Source organism: Argiope bruennichi, chromosome X1 (assembly GCF_947563725.1).
Source record: "Argiope bruennichi chromosome X1, qqArgBrue1.1, whole genome shotgun sequence".
Classification (NCBI taxonomy): domain Eukaryota; kingdom Metazoa; phylum Arthropoda; class Arachnida; order Araneae; family Araneidae; genus Argiope; species Argiope bruennichi.
In genome coordinates this window covers 9,176,873-9,196,422 of record NC_079162.1, presented here as the reverse complement: position 1 = coordinate 9,196,422, position 19,550 = coordinate 9,176,873, and the positions used below count along the sequence as shown (strand labels likewise).

The 19,550-nt window shown below is 28.7% G+C and overlaps 1 protein-coding gene across 5 annotated transcripts in view; it reads left to right on the top strand.

Annotated features, from left to right (window-relative positions):
- LOC129958099 (gamma-aminobutyric acid receptor subunit beta-like) overlaps positions 1–19,550 on the top strand; it is a 234,984-nt gene that overhangs the window by 48,584 nt on the left and 166,850 nt on the right. For 4 of the 5 annotated variants that reach the window (XM_056070282.1, XM_056070287.1, XM_056070283.1 and 1 more), the window contains exon 2: positions 8,722–8,804. The exons of the other annotated variant lie outside the window; for it this stretch is intronic. In XM_056070282.1, coding sequence (XP_055926257.1) covers positions 8,722–8,804 — 83 coding nt within the window. The remainder of the gene's footprint in view (positions 1–8,721; positions 8,805–19,550) is intronic. 5 annotated transcript variants of the gene reach the window in all.

Here is a 19,550-nt window from a genome sequence, read left to right as displayed (position 1 = left end):
TTGTTGTAGAATGGGTGAGAAAAATTGGTTTCAAGAGTGTTTTACTGTATTTCAATCAAAGGAAGTCAATTTTGTTCAAATATTGTGGTGACATTGTTTTATCTAAAGTTTAGAAATTATTTTTTATGATTATGTTGGAAACAATAATTCATTTTGAAATGGAATGTTTATTTCTTCTTAAAATTCAGTTCATGGCTCAATCTGTATTATTTTTTTATATACACGCTGAATATTTATTTTACACTTTAACTAATTAAAAAACTGTAATGACATTTTTAATTTCGTTCAACCTTTTTAAATTTTTAAAAGCTGATTACTGTTCCATGAAATAATTTATTAGGGCGTCAAGAAGTTTTAATAATTAAATATGAGTAGCAGTATCGGAGAACTATTAAAAAATGTATTATTTTCCAACATTACATTTGCTGACTCAAGCAAAATATTGGAGGCACGTGACTATCTGTTATGCTAATTAGCTATTTAGGCTCTATTAAAGTGAACAACCTATGCATTATATTAATTCAAATGTTCCGTATTTATTATATTTTTTGCATTAAATAAATATATAATACAGGAAATATATAAATTATTATATATTAAGCAGATACATATCGTATAAATATATTTATTAATTTATTTCAGTTTTGATAACAGTTTCTAGCAATTCTTTTCAAAATTTACATTTTATTTAACACTTGTTAAATTGTTTGTTTTATTGCTCAAAGTAATTTTTTGAATGCGATTTTGTAGTATTAAAATGTAATATTCACATAAAAATTTTTTATGTGTTGAAATAATATAACTGACAGAGTAATAAAATAACAATATTCGTATATCTGTATATAAACACTCTTCCCCCATAGATAAATACATTCCTATTCATTTATAAATTCGTTACTGCATTTATTTCTGGCAAATTCAAGAATTATTTTGATTTGACCTATATTTTCATATATCATGTTTACAGATTAAAAAAAAATCAGTTATCTTAGATTAAGCTAATGACAACTTTAAATCATTCTTTATCTTTTTTTAGTTTCCAAAATGACTTTTTTCCACTGCAGTTTGTTCTAGAAATATTTGTTTTCGTACCGCAGTTCGAGAATGTATATTTTTCATAGAATTATTTTTTAAATGCACCCAGCTTATGGCCACTTCTTAGAATCTTCAATTAAATTTCTGTGTAGGAAATGTTAATATTTTTCCTCGGATCCTTTTTTACAACAATTTAATATTTATTAATAGTAGTTGTTGCTTTTCTTCAAACGACTTCCGTCTTCATATTTTTTTAGAGTTATATGACCGATATTCGTGATATATTCAGTTGGCAGAGCGCAAAACGCCGCACCGTCAGTGGATGAATCTCGCCGCCGTTTATTTGCCTTTTTTTTTTCTCTGTCATTATCACTCTAAAAATACTGCACCGTTTTAAGCAATTTACTATAAAGACAAATAAACGGCGTCAGGGAAACAAAACAATAGTGCTACCCTTCGAAAGTGTAATCACTTCATCTATGCAACCTAACTGAGCTATTGAGTGCTACCCTTCGAAAGTGTAATCACTTCATCTATGCAACCTAACTGAGCTATTGAGTGCTACCCTTCGAAAGTGTAATCACTTCATCTATGCAACCTAACTGAGCTATTGAGTGCTACCCTTCGAAAGTGTAATCACTTCATCTATGCAACCTAACTAAGCTATTGTTTTTCTCATCATTCTTGGACGCATATCTGCATTCAAAATTGTATTCCGCTTCTTCGAATGGCTCCCAAGTGTGTCATATTTTTGTATTATACGTCTCATGTAGAATGTTCTTAGTGATTATCTCTGTGTAAGAATTTTTTTGAACTGATAGACATATTTATGCAATGAGGTTAAAATCAATAATATTCTTTTATATATAAGTCAAAAGGTCAAAATACTTCTTTTCTTATTCTGTCTAAAAACAGGCATGACTCTTTTTTCTAATAACTTTCTAGAAATTCGGAAGCAACATACAATAAGATTTGAGGCTATTTTAAGTAATAGTATGTCTAGATTTATACACCCAGACACAGAATTGTCGAGTCCAATGTCTATTTTTCTCGTTCCTCAATGATGTATCAATAGCCCATTACCCAAATGCATAAATATGAGGAAACGCAGGTGGGAGTTCATCATCTCATAGATAAGGCTTTGGTTATCAAAACTTTTGTCTTATTTACTTTTGAGACTTTTTTTAATGTTTACTTTAGGGGCCAATTTTGAAGAGTCTCTATCCCAGTTACAAATCAAAATAAGAAGCAATGATCATTTGTCCCTTTGCCAAACCTCGCTAGAGTACAGATAAAAGAGGGATTGTATTTCCTTTTCTGCTCTGCACAGAAAGTTGATGTGTTCTTTTTATTTTGCTTATTTGATGAGAGATCCGAAGATGGAAGGATTGTAAGGAGGAAAAAGAGAAGAAAAAACGTTTCTTAAATCGTTGTTCGTTGAGCAGTATTTGTTCACGAATTTCAACTGTTAAAAGAATTAGTTTTTATGCCGAAATTTTAGTGGAAATTTTATATGCATCATCAATACCGATTTCTTTTTCAAAATCCAAATTCATATCCAATAAGTTTGAAAATTCAAAAAGAAACGTAGATTGAAATTAAAATTAAGTTTCAATACAATAAGCCGTGTATGTTTCCGTTATTCAGCCATATCTTTACGTTGGAGATTAGGAAGGTATCAATTTGATTTCACTTTATTAAGATTTCAAATTATCAGATCCGCCGATGTGCCATCAAAACGGGATATCAAATCTAGCAGATGAAATGATTGTGAAATGTTATTAAAGTTCTTATTATCTGCAATCCTGTTCAGAATTTGAAAAAGACGTTTATATTTCTGACTTTAATTTGCTTTTATTTTTATATTAAATTACTTTACATACGTTTCTAAAATTGGTATGGGAGTCTAAATGTTGTCCAATAGTTCTATGAAGAAAGAAACTTTCAGTGGAGAATTTGTGAAAAGTAAATAAGTAAATTTTTCATTAACTGAAACAACTTTTCATACATAAAAGAGATTTTAAGTTTTGTCATTCCTATCGAATGGAAATATAAATAATTGAAATCTTTTTATTTGCTTCCTTTGAAATTGCCACTGCCAATATTCTCTTCAATTTTGTTTCCCCTTTAAAGACTATTAATAACTTACAGAAAAATTAAATTTCGATCGTTTTTCCAAGATCATTTAGGTAAAAGCGATTCTATCAGTTTAAGTAAAAGGAGTTACAGAATATTTAGCTTGATATAATTTATTATTTTATATAAAATTATCATCATTTTATGCCGGCAAACCTTTGAGAAGCATTATATCTTCCCACAAGCAAAGCAGATTAAATATGCTACAACAGAAGTCGATAAAAATTCTTATTCACAGATGCCTTATCCCTTATTGTAGTTAATATGAAAGGTTTAAAAGGAATAAATACTTGCAATTTTCAGACACAGAAACGAATACTATGTGCTAATATTGGCCCAGTTACGGCAGTTAAGCATCTTTCGGCGCAGACATTGCTTGTAAGTGACCACATAGGATCACGATGTTTTTCTTTAAACTTAAGTTTTTAAAAAATAATGCATTTTTTCAGAAATTATACTGTGTTAGAAGTCTTCAAAAAACGTCATCCATCATTACAGGCTTTATACAAATTGAGAAAAAGGCTATACAAATAATATATAAGATAAAAGCATTTTTGCATCAAAAATATTGTATATGTCTTTTATTGCGATGATCAGCATGCGCTATTTTATTCCATCAAGCGATAATAATAAATACAGTACCTTCCCTACGTTATCAGCAATAAATTAATTGAATGAAATATGAACTTCTATGATACGTACTTGACGATTCCTAGGGAAAGGGAATCAATATATAGAACTACGCAAATCAATTTCTAATCTTTTGTTTATAAAAAATATTTATGCCTAATTCATTTTTAAGAAATTTTCAAACATTATGAAATTTATAAACTTGCTTACAGGGTTCTAAAATATGCATGCTTGTATACAAAAGAATTTTATGGCTATTCGAACCTTCCATTTGAAGATTGGCATCCTTAAATGCTAATTTTTTAAAAAAAATTTAAATAGATTAGGGGCAATAATACGACCCATTATTATTGAGAAAAAGAGTTAAAATACTAATTCATTTAAATCTGATAAGGCCCAAACTTCTCATTCGAAATATGATGGTGTTTAGAGCTGGATTCAAATACATTTATTTCATTTTTAAAATTTAAGCTTAATTGTAAAGCAATGGTAACGTACACACAAAAAAAATGCATTTATTATCGTCGTAACGAGCGTCTGTATAATTGTGATAGCTAAAACGATGAAAGATATTCTAAAATGCAACTAAAATATTTTTCATAAAAATTTGGAAAATAATTGTACTGAATACAATCAGCATGACTGCAAAGCTATATTTAAAGTGGTATAAAAATATAATTTTGAGCCATAATATTTTCAGATATAATTCAGGGGAAACTACATATTTTCAATTAAATATCTAATAAAATTTAGTTGGAAAAACCCTTGTTTGATAAGCACCTAATTGCAATAGGTAACTATATGCCAAATTTGTTGCTCTAAGTCGAAAGTTAAGTCCTGTAGAATGTTTTAAGCGATTTTTTCACCTTTCATATTGCATAACTCAATCCCAATTTACAGATAATATTTTAGCCTGCAAATATCATTATTTTATAAATGAACCTAATTTCTTATTTATTTATGGAAAAAGAATTCTCTAAAACTTTTAACATGATCTTTAACCAAAGCTGTTTGAAAGTGATAAATATTCTTGAGAGACACAGTGATTAAATCTCGAGTCAGCTTGGAACGACTCCATTGCTTATTATTTCGATGGATTTTCAATGTCCTCTGTCATCATCACTTTTCGGTTGAGCTTGACTCAGAACTGCTGATGGGTGGTCAATTCCCAACAAAGATAAAAAATGCCTCGTCATCAATGATTTGTCTTAATGAAACGTTCTTCTTTCCATTTCTTTTGTTTTTTGGTTATTCCGTTTTTCCTCGCTTTTCATCAGAAATTGATCTTCAGCGAACTTCATTAGATCGTATTTTGATTAATATGCATAGAAAATTGGCTCAATTTTCGGTTGATGTCATTTTCAAATGCAAAAATAAAACAGTTGAGAGTTTCTTTTCGGTAAAGAAGTTTTTAATCGCTCTTTGATCCAGTTATAATTGAATTAAGCTGGGAGAACAGAATACTTCTTTCAAATCAGATGGGCCGTGGAACTGATCACTTTTCTTTTTGATTCGGTTATTGAAGGTAACTACCCACATACAAATATTCATGATTTTTATTACAATCATCATTCCTTTGAAGCAACACGGTTGCTTACTTTTTCTTTCACAAAGAGTTGTACAGACTAATCGATATCAAATGTGAAGTGAATGTTATATAAATGATAACCGTGTTTCGATCCTTACAAAGTTTCGTCTTAGAAAATTAGGGATTTATAGGACAAAGACTTGAAAAAAATGACAATTTCATCGGTGTTAAACAGAGAAAACTTTACAGCTTGGAATCTTAAAACTCCTGTAATTTTGTGATAACAAGAGGTTGGTTTGAAAGCGTGGAAATGATAAGTAGGCTATCATCTCCCCCCCTTGAATACATTTATGTCCTTGTGAGTTCCATTCACCAATTATTTTTATTTTAAAAAGTTATGCTTTTACGATGCAAAGTTTAATAATTCCTTGGGAATTAACTTATAAACGTCATTATAAGCATTGCCTCCTTTAGTTGAAATGAACTGCAGTTCGTTTCCATGATAAATTTTTTTTTATTCCAGAAATTAAAATATGAAACTTTTGTTAAAGTAATTTTCTCAAGGTACGAATTGGTACAGTTAATCTTGTCTCATTACTACTGATAAAAATAGGATATAGATCTGTTTACTAGATGTTCTACAGGACAAATGGCTAACCGAAAGCTAACAAATTTGAAACAAGCATATTTTTCAGATTGAGAATATGCATCTGGAGTGATCTTTTGATATTCAAATAAAATTTTTAATTAAGCCAAATTTCGGCGTTTTTCTTCAATAACATTTGAAAATATTAATTGCAGAAAAAGGAGTTTTGCACAATCTTAAAATCCAAAAAATTAGATTTTCATTGATATTATTTGATTACGAACAATTTTTTAAAATTTTAATTTAACATTTTTTTAAATATTATGAATAATTTTCAAAAAGTATTTTTCATTTTTGTAATATAAATTCAAACTTTCCTCGGCTTTTACAGATTGAATATATCGTGTGGTTTTCTTTAATTGTTAAAAAGTGCTTCGTGAAGATACTGTTTATTTTTTAGATTCTTGGAAATTTCATTTCAATACATTTTTCGTGAAATCTATAAATAAAACCTTATTATTTTTATGATAGAATCCACTGATTGTTTTATATGCGGAATGAAAAATTGAAATTATGATGTAACAAAGTGCAGTTAGATGCTTAAATGGGGGAATAGTTACGTATTCCTTGTGGGTATGATGTCGATTGAACATCAGGCACAAAACATCTTTTAGTTCCACCAGACTGTATGCTTACCCAGAAATAAATCCAATTAAAATTTAACCCTCAGTTGCCCAATTAATAATTTTCTTTGACAATGTTGCAGTTACCTGATAATATATTAATAATTGATATTACTTAAAATTATATTGTGAATGAAGAAAAGTGTTTCATGGAATAAAACCTTTTATTACCTGATCTGTGCATTAAATTTATTTTTAATGATTAAAAGTTAATTCTGTGATTAATTAATAACTAACTGCAAATTAGTAATACAAGAGAGTTGCAACAATATCAAAATTACTATTTCATACTTTTTAAAATCAATTAATTTTTACTTGGGTTAATAAAATTATAATTGGTAATTTACACCATACCTTTTACCTTACATTTTTTCCTTTACACCATATAAAATATAAAAAGCTCATCTAGTTGTTATATTGCGGCACGTTTCAATGAAAGCAAAATTGTTTTCAAAGAAAATGTTCCGTTATTTTAATTCCAAATGTATAATTGATTGTATTTAATATAAAACTACTAAATCATATATTTTTGTATTCAAATTGAGTTCATTACCATAAAAGCATACAAATTCGTGATAAAAGATTTCGCGAGTGTCTCAAGAGAGTTTTCTCCAAGTCAGACAAAAAATCAATGATTTCATCCATTACACATATGACTCATTTGTGAAAAATGTTATAATAAATTGAAATACATAGGAATTATAATACGAATTACATACTGTTTCCAGACGAACAGTGGGGGCGTCAAACATCAACGTAGATAAAATCCAATCAAAAGATTCAATTAATTAATTTAAACAACTTGTGTCAAAATCCTCACAAAGGTATCAACTTTTGATAGCAAAAGATTGTGTTTGAGCATCAATTACAATAATGTTTAATAGCTTAAGTATTAAATAACATTTTATATTATCCCCAAAGGAATGTTTGCAATGTGACTATCTGCATGAACATCATTGCAATTGTCTCGAGTGAAAAGTTCGAAGAATTCTATTGCAAAAAAAAAAAAAAAAAAAATCACCAATCAAATTCACACTATCCCTGCTTCTTTTTCTTTAGCTCTGTAGGAGTAAAAATACATAAATAAAAAAGGCAAAGGATTTTTTAATTAGATATTGTAAAAATACTTCAATATTAATCGGATAGCAATTACTATTACTTGAAAGTAATAAAAATGTTTTATGTGTTTTAAAACATTATTTCGTAATGAATGATTAAAATTAAAGTTATTCAAATAATTTTCATAAGTAATGACACATCTTAATTGCGGAAATTTTGTTTGAATGACGTTTCTCTAAATATGAAGCACATATTTACGTCATAATTATTCAAAAACACTTTTTAATAATTTTATAATTGTCACTTGATTCATCACTTTATGTAAATATTAATTGTAGAAAATGTTTTCCATAAATGTTTCCACTCTAAAAAGTATTTTTCAAAAATAAGAATTCTTGCTTAAATGTCTATTAAGCATTCTTCAAAATTCTAACAATTTTAGAAGGTTTGTGTATGATATTTTAAAGCATAATAATTCTCTACTTTTTTAATGCTTGAGCAATTATCAGATGACATTGTTTAAAGTACAAAATACAAACAGTTTTCATTTATATTTTTTCTTCGGTAGAAAAATGTGTGATCCGCACATTGCATTCATTGAAATATTTCAAAATATCTATTTTCAGTTGGTTCATCATTCATTTCAACTGCTTTGCATCATTTATCAGCTCAATTGCCATCTATTCTAATGAGTCAAATGATTATTCAGACTGTGATTTATGACCACATTTTGATCGTCCTTTTCGGTTCTTATTTATTAAAATGTATTGTGCATTTGAAGATCAAGCTCAACTCAAAATAAACAGCTTATAACTGAAATCATATAATGCAAGAAATAAAAATAAAAATGATGAAATTGTCAGTTTATATAATTGTTGCAAACAGCTTAGTCTAAAATTTCTTTTCACGGTTTAATCCATTTTTCAATGTCGAGTCCGATGATAAAAACGGGAATTCGGATAAGTATGATTTTTCAATAAAATCCTTTTTGACTGAGAAAAATGCAAATGACAAATTCCCTTGATGTTGTTGTCGATTTTTCTGAAATCCATTCTTATTTTCAGGGATGACAGAGTCAACATCACCAAAATTCTCAACGCATTCTTTGACCAGGGCTATGACAAGCGGGTCAGACCGAATTACGGAGGTAAGCACATTTGATCTAAACACGTAAATGATGCAAGTCTGAAAAATTATTCTCAGTTTCAGAATTTGGTTCATTTGTATCCAAGAATATTTCGAAGGCGAGTCTTTCTTTCTCTAAATACTTTTGTATTGTCTTTTAGTAAAAAATAAGAATTCAAATAAGTAAGAAGCCTTTCTTTGAATCTCTTTCAATATTGTGAATAAAATGGCATATGTTAATGTATTAGCAAAATTTTCCGAAAAGAAAAACTGAGGTAAGTACATATTCGCTTTATTTCTGTTGAATGAGAGGATTAACTGAAGCAGTAGGTGAGGAAACTGCGTGTTGCTTTGTTATGTTTTTTTGCCCCTTCCTTCAAATTTCAAGTAAGTTACCATTTTCCTTTTCTAACTTTTATTTATTGCTTTAAATTGAACATAAAAAATGTATGCGATATCATATCAAAACTGCCATTATTATGCAAACAAATAACTTTTATAAAATTTCAATCTATTTAACTAGTTTTTATAATGAAGTAAGCAATTAAAAGAAGTGTAACTGTAAGAAAATAATTTTCTTGATGACATGGTCAATGCAAGGTAATTTGAAAAAATGGAATAATTAACTTTTATGTGATAATGACAGAATGAATATGATATTCTTTCAAATCTTGAAACCTAATTTTAACATTAAAAAAATCTTTAGACAACTGAAATACAGGCAATTCCTTACGATACCTTTCTAAGTACGCTATCATGCTGGTTGAGAATAAAAAGCATAAGTAGAGCAAATCTATAGTAGAAGAGCTAATATGATATGCAGTTTAATTAATTTTATCAACGCCTCATTATCAAGCAACTCGGCGACGTCTTTCTTTCGAAATAGATCAGATCTTGAGGATGGAATCTGATCTGCTATCTATTTTTCAAACTTATACTCTACATCAACGGGATGATGTTTAACCTGCGACATCAGATTGCGCATGCATGAAACTCATACTCATATCTGCAGTGGAAATGGATGTGGAGGATGGTCTAAAGAAGGAAACAGTATCACTTAGCATGTCACAGTCCCATGTTGAGCTTTGATGACCTTATTGATAAGTTCACTTTCATCAGCACATGCATGATGTTGAAAGAATAATCAAATATTTTTGGCACCCTTCAATTGAAAAACAAGGGAAGATTTCCTCTTTCTACAGCCAGAAACACTACTTTAAAATACTCATCGAAAAGACGATTTGACAACCATTTTTTAAAATTCATTACTATCTTAAAATCCCCAGTAGCAATGAGAAAGTGGAATACCAGAAAAATATGCTAATGTATATTATGTAATATCTTTATCTTTTCTTAAAAAACAATTTACATTCATACAAATTATAAAATTTTTTAGAATTTTATTTAATCAAAATTTAAATAATTTATTGACATTAATCAAAACGTAAAAATGTAAGCGTTCTTAATTTTTGGATTTCCAATTAATCAAAATTGAAAATTCAATAACTCCTTTTGTTTTAATTTATTCAAAATCTGTAATACTGATTTCGACCCAAATTAAGAAAAATCATATGAAAGCAATTCAAAAACCCGGGTAATTTTTTCCGGGTATGACATTCAAAGTCCTAATTTTAAGCTGATGACCCAATAAACAATAAACCATTTCATTGTTTTATTGTAACTGGCATTCAAAAATTATTTCAATAACACCAACAGTTTCATGCGTATTTGAAACACGGAGGTATGTTCTAACTTTGTTCCAACTTATAGACAAATTTTTACATTACATAACAATACATTTTCTTTTAGTTTAATCAAAAAATCAATAAACCTTCCGCTTACGGAAGTAATTTTTAAACAACTCATTGACTTCATATATTTCGTATATTTCTTAATACAATAAAATTCTTTAGCTTAAAAATTTCCTTTTTTGAAGGAAAACATTGTAATAGAATATTAGGGTCAAATTATCTGCACGAATTTTTTAAAGTTTAACTGAAATTCCTATTCATAGCTATAAATACATATTTCGCAAGTAGGAAAAGTACCTCATTATACTGCAGTAACTTAATAAATAATCCAAAATTTATTAAATTTCTAGTACAACGATTGATTTATTAATGTTCCACTTTCGTCCGGTAGGATTTCCACTGGGCTTCTCTTCCTATTAGAGTAGTGCATTATATTACCCTCCAGCATTGCACTTAAACAAAAGAAATCTTTTTTTAGAAAGTGTTCGACGTAATCTAATACCATTAACCGTCGATAAAGATTTTTAAAAAGCTGAAAAACAGCAGGGCATATATTGTATTGAAATCTTGTTGTTTAAAACTAAATTTTAATATAAATCAGAGTCATTGAGGCTCTATATATACTTTCTACATTTTCGAAACGACTGGGCCGATTGCAACTAATCATTGCACTTCAGGAGAAGGGAAAGAATATATCGCCGACTGTTAAATTTTAATTATATATTAGAAACTAATCGAGATTTGGTCCTTTTTTGCAATAATTTCGGGGCAAATTATTTTTAAAGCAATGTTTTAATATCATCTTAAAAATCAAAATTTTGCCTTTAATGCCATTTTGAAATATGGTAACAGTAATACTCTAATCCACTCTATAACTATTTTTTTAATTCTTTTCATATCTTTTGGATTTTTTTTAAATGTAGTTATTTAACTATGCATAAAACTGAAAGAAAGAATTGATTCATTTTCAAGAGTTTCCAAGGGCATGCAATCAAGTGATGTGGTGTGCTAAAAGAACTGTCAATATTGCAATAATTTATGCAAATATATCAGCTATTCAAAAATATAATGTAAAGAAATTCCTTTTAGAAAAAAAATACTCAAAAACTTTTAAAGGATGAAATTTAATTCATATTGAAGATAAATCACATAGTTTCATAACTGAATTCAAAAGATGAATATAAAAATTTTTACCATAAAAACTGCACATGAAGATAATAAACTAAATTTTGTGTTATTATAGAGGTGCCTGAGTTTTTATATACAGGGATTTACTTAACGTCCCTCATATTAAAGCTTCGACTTATGGGAAACAAATTTTTAACAAATTCACATTTACAAGCTTTACTTGCATTTTTAGAGATTTTTCAAAAATCGATCACTTTAAAACTACTAGTCAGAATAATTTGATATTTTAGCAGAACAATCATGAGGCAATAGGAATTTTGTTTGGAGAATGAAAAAATAGTTCCAAAATGTACCGATAGGTAGCGCTGTCATGAAAAGACCAAAAATGGATTCGTTAAATACAGGAATATTGTTAGCCCAAAGTAAACAATAGAGTTCCGGGTTTATACTAAAAATTAATTAACGATTAGACAAGAATACATGTTTATAGCGACAACAGTAATAATGATAAAAAAAAAAAAAAAAAAAAAAAAAAAAAAGAGCTTCATGGAACAAATACCTTGCTCCAAACTCCATGCTCCACAACAGATTGGAGGGTATTTGTACTGATACAATGGATGTGGTGTATGATGCTTGCCTTCAAGTCTGCTAAATTCTCAATCCGTCCACTGTAAACAACATTCTTCAGGTTTACAGTGCGTTTGAGTCGCACTCAGCAGCTGCTTCACAGATGAAGCAATGCGCGGAGGAGGGTCATCTTGCATGAATATTGTGCGATCCACACACTTACGCAAAAGTGTTTCATACCGCTTGCCAGTAACGGTGCAGGTAACGGGACAAGCAGGTGTGATCTCCTCGAAGAACGCTGTTGTTATTCCGTACCACACAATAACCTTTTCAGACGTAATGACTGTAGCTGGAGCGGATTTCCGGTCGCCCATATCCTGCAGTTTTGCGTATTTACAGAACCGTACAAATGGAAGTCAGCGTCGTCAGACCACAGAATGCTCCATGGTCATCCATTGTCCTCTTCCATCCGGACAAAAAATCGTAGTGCAAAAGATTCACGTGCTCCCAGGTCAGCAAGTAGCAACTGCTGCACGAGTTACCTTGTACGGGTATCAGCGCATGATGTTCCGTACGACTTTATGCACCATGCTGATCAGCGTATCCAGCATTCGGCCAACTTCTCGTGCGCTGCTGATTCTAGCATCACTATTAGTCTGATCGTGTAATGCTGTAGCCACATCTTCCACTGCTGCAGCCGAAACTGCTTTTCTTCCTCTACTCCGTTTCTTTGAATTTAGCAATTACTTTTCACAGACCATTTGTGGTTATTGGACATGATTTTATGTATTTTAATGTCAGAAACTTCCTGATAGCTATAAATGCACAGTCATCGTTCTTATAAAAAAGCTTCATGAGCAGAGTACGATCCTTCATAGTCAGAGTCATGAAGCTTTCAGGCAAAGAGCTGTTGCTCTGTATTTTAATGGCGGCTATGTTTGCGGTGCGGTTATCACGTATAAGTAATTCGAATATCTCCAGACAATGTGAACCTTGAAAGCGCTATCTATCGGCACATTTTGGAAGTATTTTTTTTTTTTTTTCCTTCGGCGAAAAAATTCCACGATTGTTCTGATAAAATTTCAAGTCATTCTGATCAGTAGTTCTAAAATTATCGATTTTTGAAATCGTAACTTTAATTATAGTCACCCTGTATATATACAGGGTGTCCCAAAAAACTTGACCGCGGCTTTTATTCCTTAAATATTGATTATAGACATATACTGTAAATTACAAAGTTGCGTAAAAAAGGGTGTAAAATGTTATGAAATCGATTAAAATTTTCAGGGGATTAAACTTCAAAAAATACAAAATTTAAATTTTTATACGTATCCCGTACAAAAAAGTTCCCAGTGAGTAAAATGTGCCCCATCCTCTAATGTACAAAATGTCATGTACAAAATTTCAGCAATTTATCACAAAAAGTCTCAAAGATATGAAACTACATAAATGCTGACTTGAACCACTTTTCGATTGATTCCTGGATATGAGTTCGCAAAGAAGGAAAATCATGCCAGATGTTCGTGTTTTAGGGGTCGTACACAAATTAACAAACAAAGTAATGATTGAATAAATAAATAATAATTTTGCTATTTATTGGTTCAAAAGTATTAAAAATTTGTAGAAATAATAACTTAAAGGAAAGATTACATAAATAAAGAGTACATAATTTTTTTTACAAGTTCATTAACTGTGTTAAGTTATATTCTGTAATTCATGACATAAAATTTTAAAGTATTTTTCAGGAAGCATAGATTTTAAAATTTACATTTAAAACTAAAAATATGAAGCATATTTTATTTCCTTATGATGCATTCCTGCGTCGCGTCATCTGCACTGAAGTTGTAAACATTTGCATTTTAATTTGTGATTGACCCTTTACCAACTTTGTTTTAACATATCTTTGAGAGTTTTCGAGATAAAATTCTGAAATTTTGTACATGACCTTATTAATGTACGGGGTACATTTTACTCACTGGGATTTTTTTTTTGTACGGGGTACGTATAAAAATTTAAATTTTGCATTTTTTAAAGTTTAATGCCCTGAAAATTTTTATCGATTTCATAACATTTTGCACCTTTTTTTTACACAATTTTGTAACTTACAGTATATGTCTATGATCAATATTTAAGGAATAAAAGCCGTTGTCAAGGTTTTTGAGACACCCTTTATATATATATATAGATAGATTCCCTGTGAATATTGCTCAGGACAAAAGACAAACGTCACAATACAACATATGATAATTTGCAGTTACAGTAAAATCTCTAGTGACAAAAGTTAATAGACATTTTACATCATACATTACCTAGTCACATTTCTCATGTGATTTCGATACTCACATGTGACTCTGAATTGACTCTCTAAAATTATATCCATATATATCATAAATTATCTTGATTCATAAGAAATATAATGAAAAATCATTCTAATTAACATCAGATCTTATTATTAAATTATTGAAGGTAGAGGAGACTGGAACCATTTTTGCAAAAATGCTCATACTTTAATGTATTTGCAATTTCTTTATAATAACTATTACTTAATTTTTCTGGATTGCAATTTAACTATACATTCATAAAATGCATAAAAAAGCATTTAAAATTTTTTGTTGATTTTAACGCCCTAAATATTTTTTTCAAAACTTGCTGGCTGTTACAGTTTACCCTGGATATGGGGTAAGTTGTAACAGATGTGGGGTAAATTGTAATGGACGTGGGATAAGTGTAACAATAAAAGCAACGTTTAAAATTATTTTATTGTTACTATTTTGTATTGATTAAAATACATAAGCATTTGTTAATTGCTGTCATTTGCAAAATAAGAATACATGATATCAAGTAGTTTACAGTAAAATAACGATAGAATTCTTCAGTCAATCAACATAAAGTCAGTCTGCATCAAAATTACTTACTGTAAACCCAAGCAATTTAAAGACTGCTTCCTATCGCAGGCACTTTGTACCCTTTTTTTTTTTTTTTTTTTTTTGCAAATCATGCACCGGACATATTTTTCTTCATCTGATTTGTGGGCCTCAATTTCCTGTTTATAGTGCCTTTACCTCAGGGTCGGAGTGTTCTTGATTTGAACCCCGATTCACTGAAAAACTGCTGTGCAAAAGAGATTATGATACACTAAATATTTCAGGACTGAACCTCTCCTTCCTCCGGTACAGCGTGAAAGAGGAATGAAAGGGCGTCTATCTAGGAGTCATCCCCGTCATTTGATCGCTGCTGTAAATTACATGACCTATTTGCACAATATGCTATAAAATAATATAGTATCCCAATTACTGCAAGCAACTCTGTGAACAAGACGATTTTTTTTTCAGAATATGAATGCTACTTTAGAATCTTCTTCTTAGTCGATTTTCTTTCTTACGGATTTTTTTTTCTTTAATTTTTCTTTTTTTTTTTCCTTTTCCTAATACTTTCCTTTTGTTTTCATTTCTTATTAAGTGTGTAGTAATATTCTTTTTTCATTGCTTCTTTATAAGGTGGATAAGTTAGGAATTTTATAAAAGCCATTTAAATTTAAGTTTTTATTGTTGAAATTGAGTTGCATTATAGTATATTTTCGCACGTTTTTGCTAACTTATAAAAAATATTGCAATCAGTAAAGAAAATTAAAGTAATTTTTAAATACTTAGTGCATAAAAAAAGTTAAAAAAAAGTAAAAAAAAAACAATTTTTAAAAGAATGAACTATTTTATCTTAAATCAAAATTTACAAAATATATTTTTCTCCAATTACTAGATAAAACGGAGGATGTGTTTCTCAATACTTATTTCAGTTGAGCACTGATTGCTAATATGACACGATAAAAATCGTGTTTAGCAAAAATTCTGATTAACCTCTTCGCATACAATGACATGTTTTACACGCGCATCAAATTATTGGATTTTCGGTTTTATGTCTGCAATGAAGGGACAGAATTAAGAATTTAAAAGTGCAAAAATCACTTAAAAGCGCTTTAATATCTCAAATGCTCTTTATATTATTATAAGAATCAAAATAACAATAAATGTCCAACATGGGATGTGTCATCTAATTAGGTGTTAAGAGGTACTATGCTTCGTATGTTTTTTACGCCCTATCTCACATAAAAATTTTAACAACCACCGCGTAGCGCGCGTGTTACAATTTACCCTTGTTACAAATAGCCCCTAGTTTCCATACAGATAAGTATCAGCTCCAGTAAAATTGATTTCAATTCGAATTATCGTCAATTATTGTTGTATTTAAGGAATTTAATCTGCTTTGGTTTCAGCGTAACATTGGTGTAGAAATTTTGCTTTATTTAGTTTTTTTTTTAATGTATGTATCACGTTAAACAATCAAAATACATGCAAATTAATCGACTTCTTTTATTGAAAATGTTTTTGTGAGATCATGGTATCCACTTCCCAAAATCCAAAAATGCGGCGATTTAGCTTTTCTTCTAAATTTTATTTTCTTGATTTGAATGATATTTCCCGTAAATAATGATTTTTTGTTAAGACCTTTAGTTTAATAAATGTTTTTTTTATTTAAGAATATGTTTTAATATAAAACTACCTTTCATGACGTTTAATTTTTATTCAAAAGACTGTGTTAATCGCAATAAGCAAAGTTATAGAGAACGTAAGAAGTAAAGTTGTTATCTCTTAAAATTTAAAAGTCAGCCAAAAACCGTAGCTATGTCAACCCTGTTTTCCTTTTAAAAGATAAAAGGAAATTTTTTGATTTTGTTTACAATCATTTGAAGTTAAAGCTTTATAATTAACATAGTAACCTAATTACTATCAATAAAATAATTAAAACAAACAAAGCAACTCAGATAAAATATAAAAATAGGATAAAATAATTATTTTGCTGAAATATTACAATAATTAATGAAATTAAATTAATTCTGATTGATCTGATAAATGTTGTATAGTTGGAAAATAATTTTTTTTCCATTATACAATTTATCTAATGATTGCAAATAAATTTATATTATACACAAATGTAATTTTTAATTGACCTGATTTTACAGTAGCAAGACAGATGTTATTCGCAAAGCATATAACTAATTATACATTGCTTTATACTGAGCTGGGACGTTTATCTTTGTTCGTGAGGAATATTCACAGGGAATTGCAAACTTAAATCATCATTTGAATCATGCTAAATGAGAATTAATTTATTCATTATTAATAGTTTTTAAAATGCTTTATATATATATATATATATATATATATATATATATATATATATATATATATATATATATATATGCATTCTTCGTAATTCTTCATTTTAAACATAAATTAAAACTATTCGAAGTAGAATAAACAAATATATTTTTTTAGTCATATCTGTTTTCAATTATTTTCTTAGTAAAAAACATACAAGCAGAACTCTTATAAATATAAACTTGTAATAAATTTATTTCCGATAATACGAAGGATTTTGATAATAAGTGTGCTTTCAATTAAGTTTTTCTATAAATCAAAAGCACCAGTTTAATGAAAAGCAATTAATATACAAAATGGTCCAGGTTTTTTTTATTTTAATTACTTTCGGATGATTCCTTAAAAATCTCTATCTATATTGTACTTATTGAATTATAAACTAAAATAAGTGAAGGAAACTCAGTCTAAATTACATTTTGTCTTGGACATATTATGAGTGCTCTTTTCGAAAATAATTTGAATTATATTTATATTTTTATTAACATTTAAATAGTACACATTTCAAAATGTTTGCGGAACCATTTCGCTTCCAAATTTCTAAAATCTTAGTTGTTAATGAACGTGTGGGAAATTGTTCGAATTCTTTTGAAAGGAAAATATTTGTTGTATAGTCTACTGTCATTCAGGGATCTAATATTGAGATGAGAACACATTAGTCCAGAGAATTGTGAGAAACTCGATTGGATTGCTGAGACAGCCGCATCATTATTAATTTTAAATATTCTGCATTATTTATGCAGTTATTTAAGGTCGATAGGAAGACATAATTTTGAAGAATATGGAATTTAAAAAAATTTAAATGGAATTAATTAATGTTAAGTGATAAATTGAATTTCTGTTCATAATTTTCAATTTTTCGTCTGTAGTTTAATGTTGTCATTTTCCTTAGAATATAAAATTTGTAAGTTAAACTATTATGTTATAAAACTACACTAAGTTTACAAGCATATTTAGAATAACTCACTTACTCGAACGTTTTATGCTTTTTTTTTTGAATAAGCTACAGCTTTTTGTAGGTGGTGTTAAAATTGTATCAGTACATTTCCAGAGATCTCAAACATATATTTCATATAAAAATATAAATTTATTTGACAGTGCTAATTATAATAAAAAGAATTATAGGTTGTAAATTGCAGCATGAGAATAAAACGATGATTTATTATACGTTTATTAAAATTTCATCCGGAATTCCCTTGTGCACGGTTTGTTTTAAATTTTTCGAAGACAATAATATGTATGATTCAATCGATTGTTTAAAGTCATGACACGAGTTTTCAAAGTCATTGCGGAATACTAGTGATAAACTAAATTCAAGATTAGTGACAAAACAAATACCGGAGTGATGTCATTGTCTCTCTGACTGAAATCGTATCTTAAACCACTAGCATATTAAGTCAAAAATTATTTAATTTAAATATAAAAGACATTTCTCAAATGTATTAAATTTTTCTTTAATATGACTACATATTTTAAATTTATAGTAAGCGTTAACATTTAGAAAAACATACGAGTGGTAATTTTTACCCGCAAGCTTTATTTATGTGTTTCCAGTTTTTTAATGTTTAAATCAGTATAACCGTGCTTGAAAAATATAATATTTTGCCAATTTTTGTCAGGAACTATAGTAATTTGATTCATGCTTTTCACTACAAAACTTTTTAAATGAACAGAAATATTCTTAATAGACTTTCTTATGAAAATTTTACTTGAAGCAAATTCTTTTTAATATCTATAAGTAAAATTTGCAAAAAAGATAAAAAATGCTCTGCATAAATCAAATCCGAATTCTTTAAAAAAAGAAAAATCATATCCTAATAATAATGAGCAAATAATTACGCCACATAATGACTCATTTTTTTCAAAATGTGCTCCAAATGAAACAAGCATATCGTAAACAAACAAAAGAAATTATTTAAAGTACACCTGTCGAAGTAATATTTCATTAACATTTGATTCGCGGATACAAAATTCGTAAATAATATTTTATACGTAGGTGCAATACTTTCATAGAAAATGTTTAGTTTCATTTTCCATAAACTGGATATTCCTGAAATTGAACGAATAAAAGCTCAGATTGGTACACAGTATTTCATGCAATATAATCTT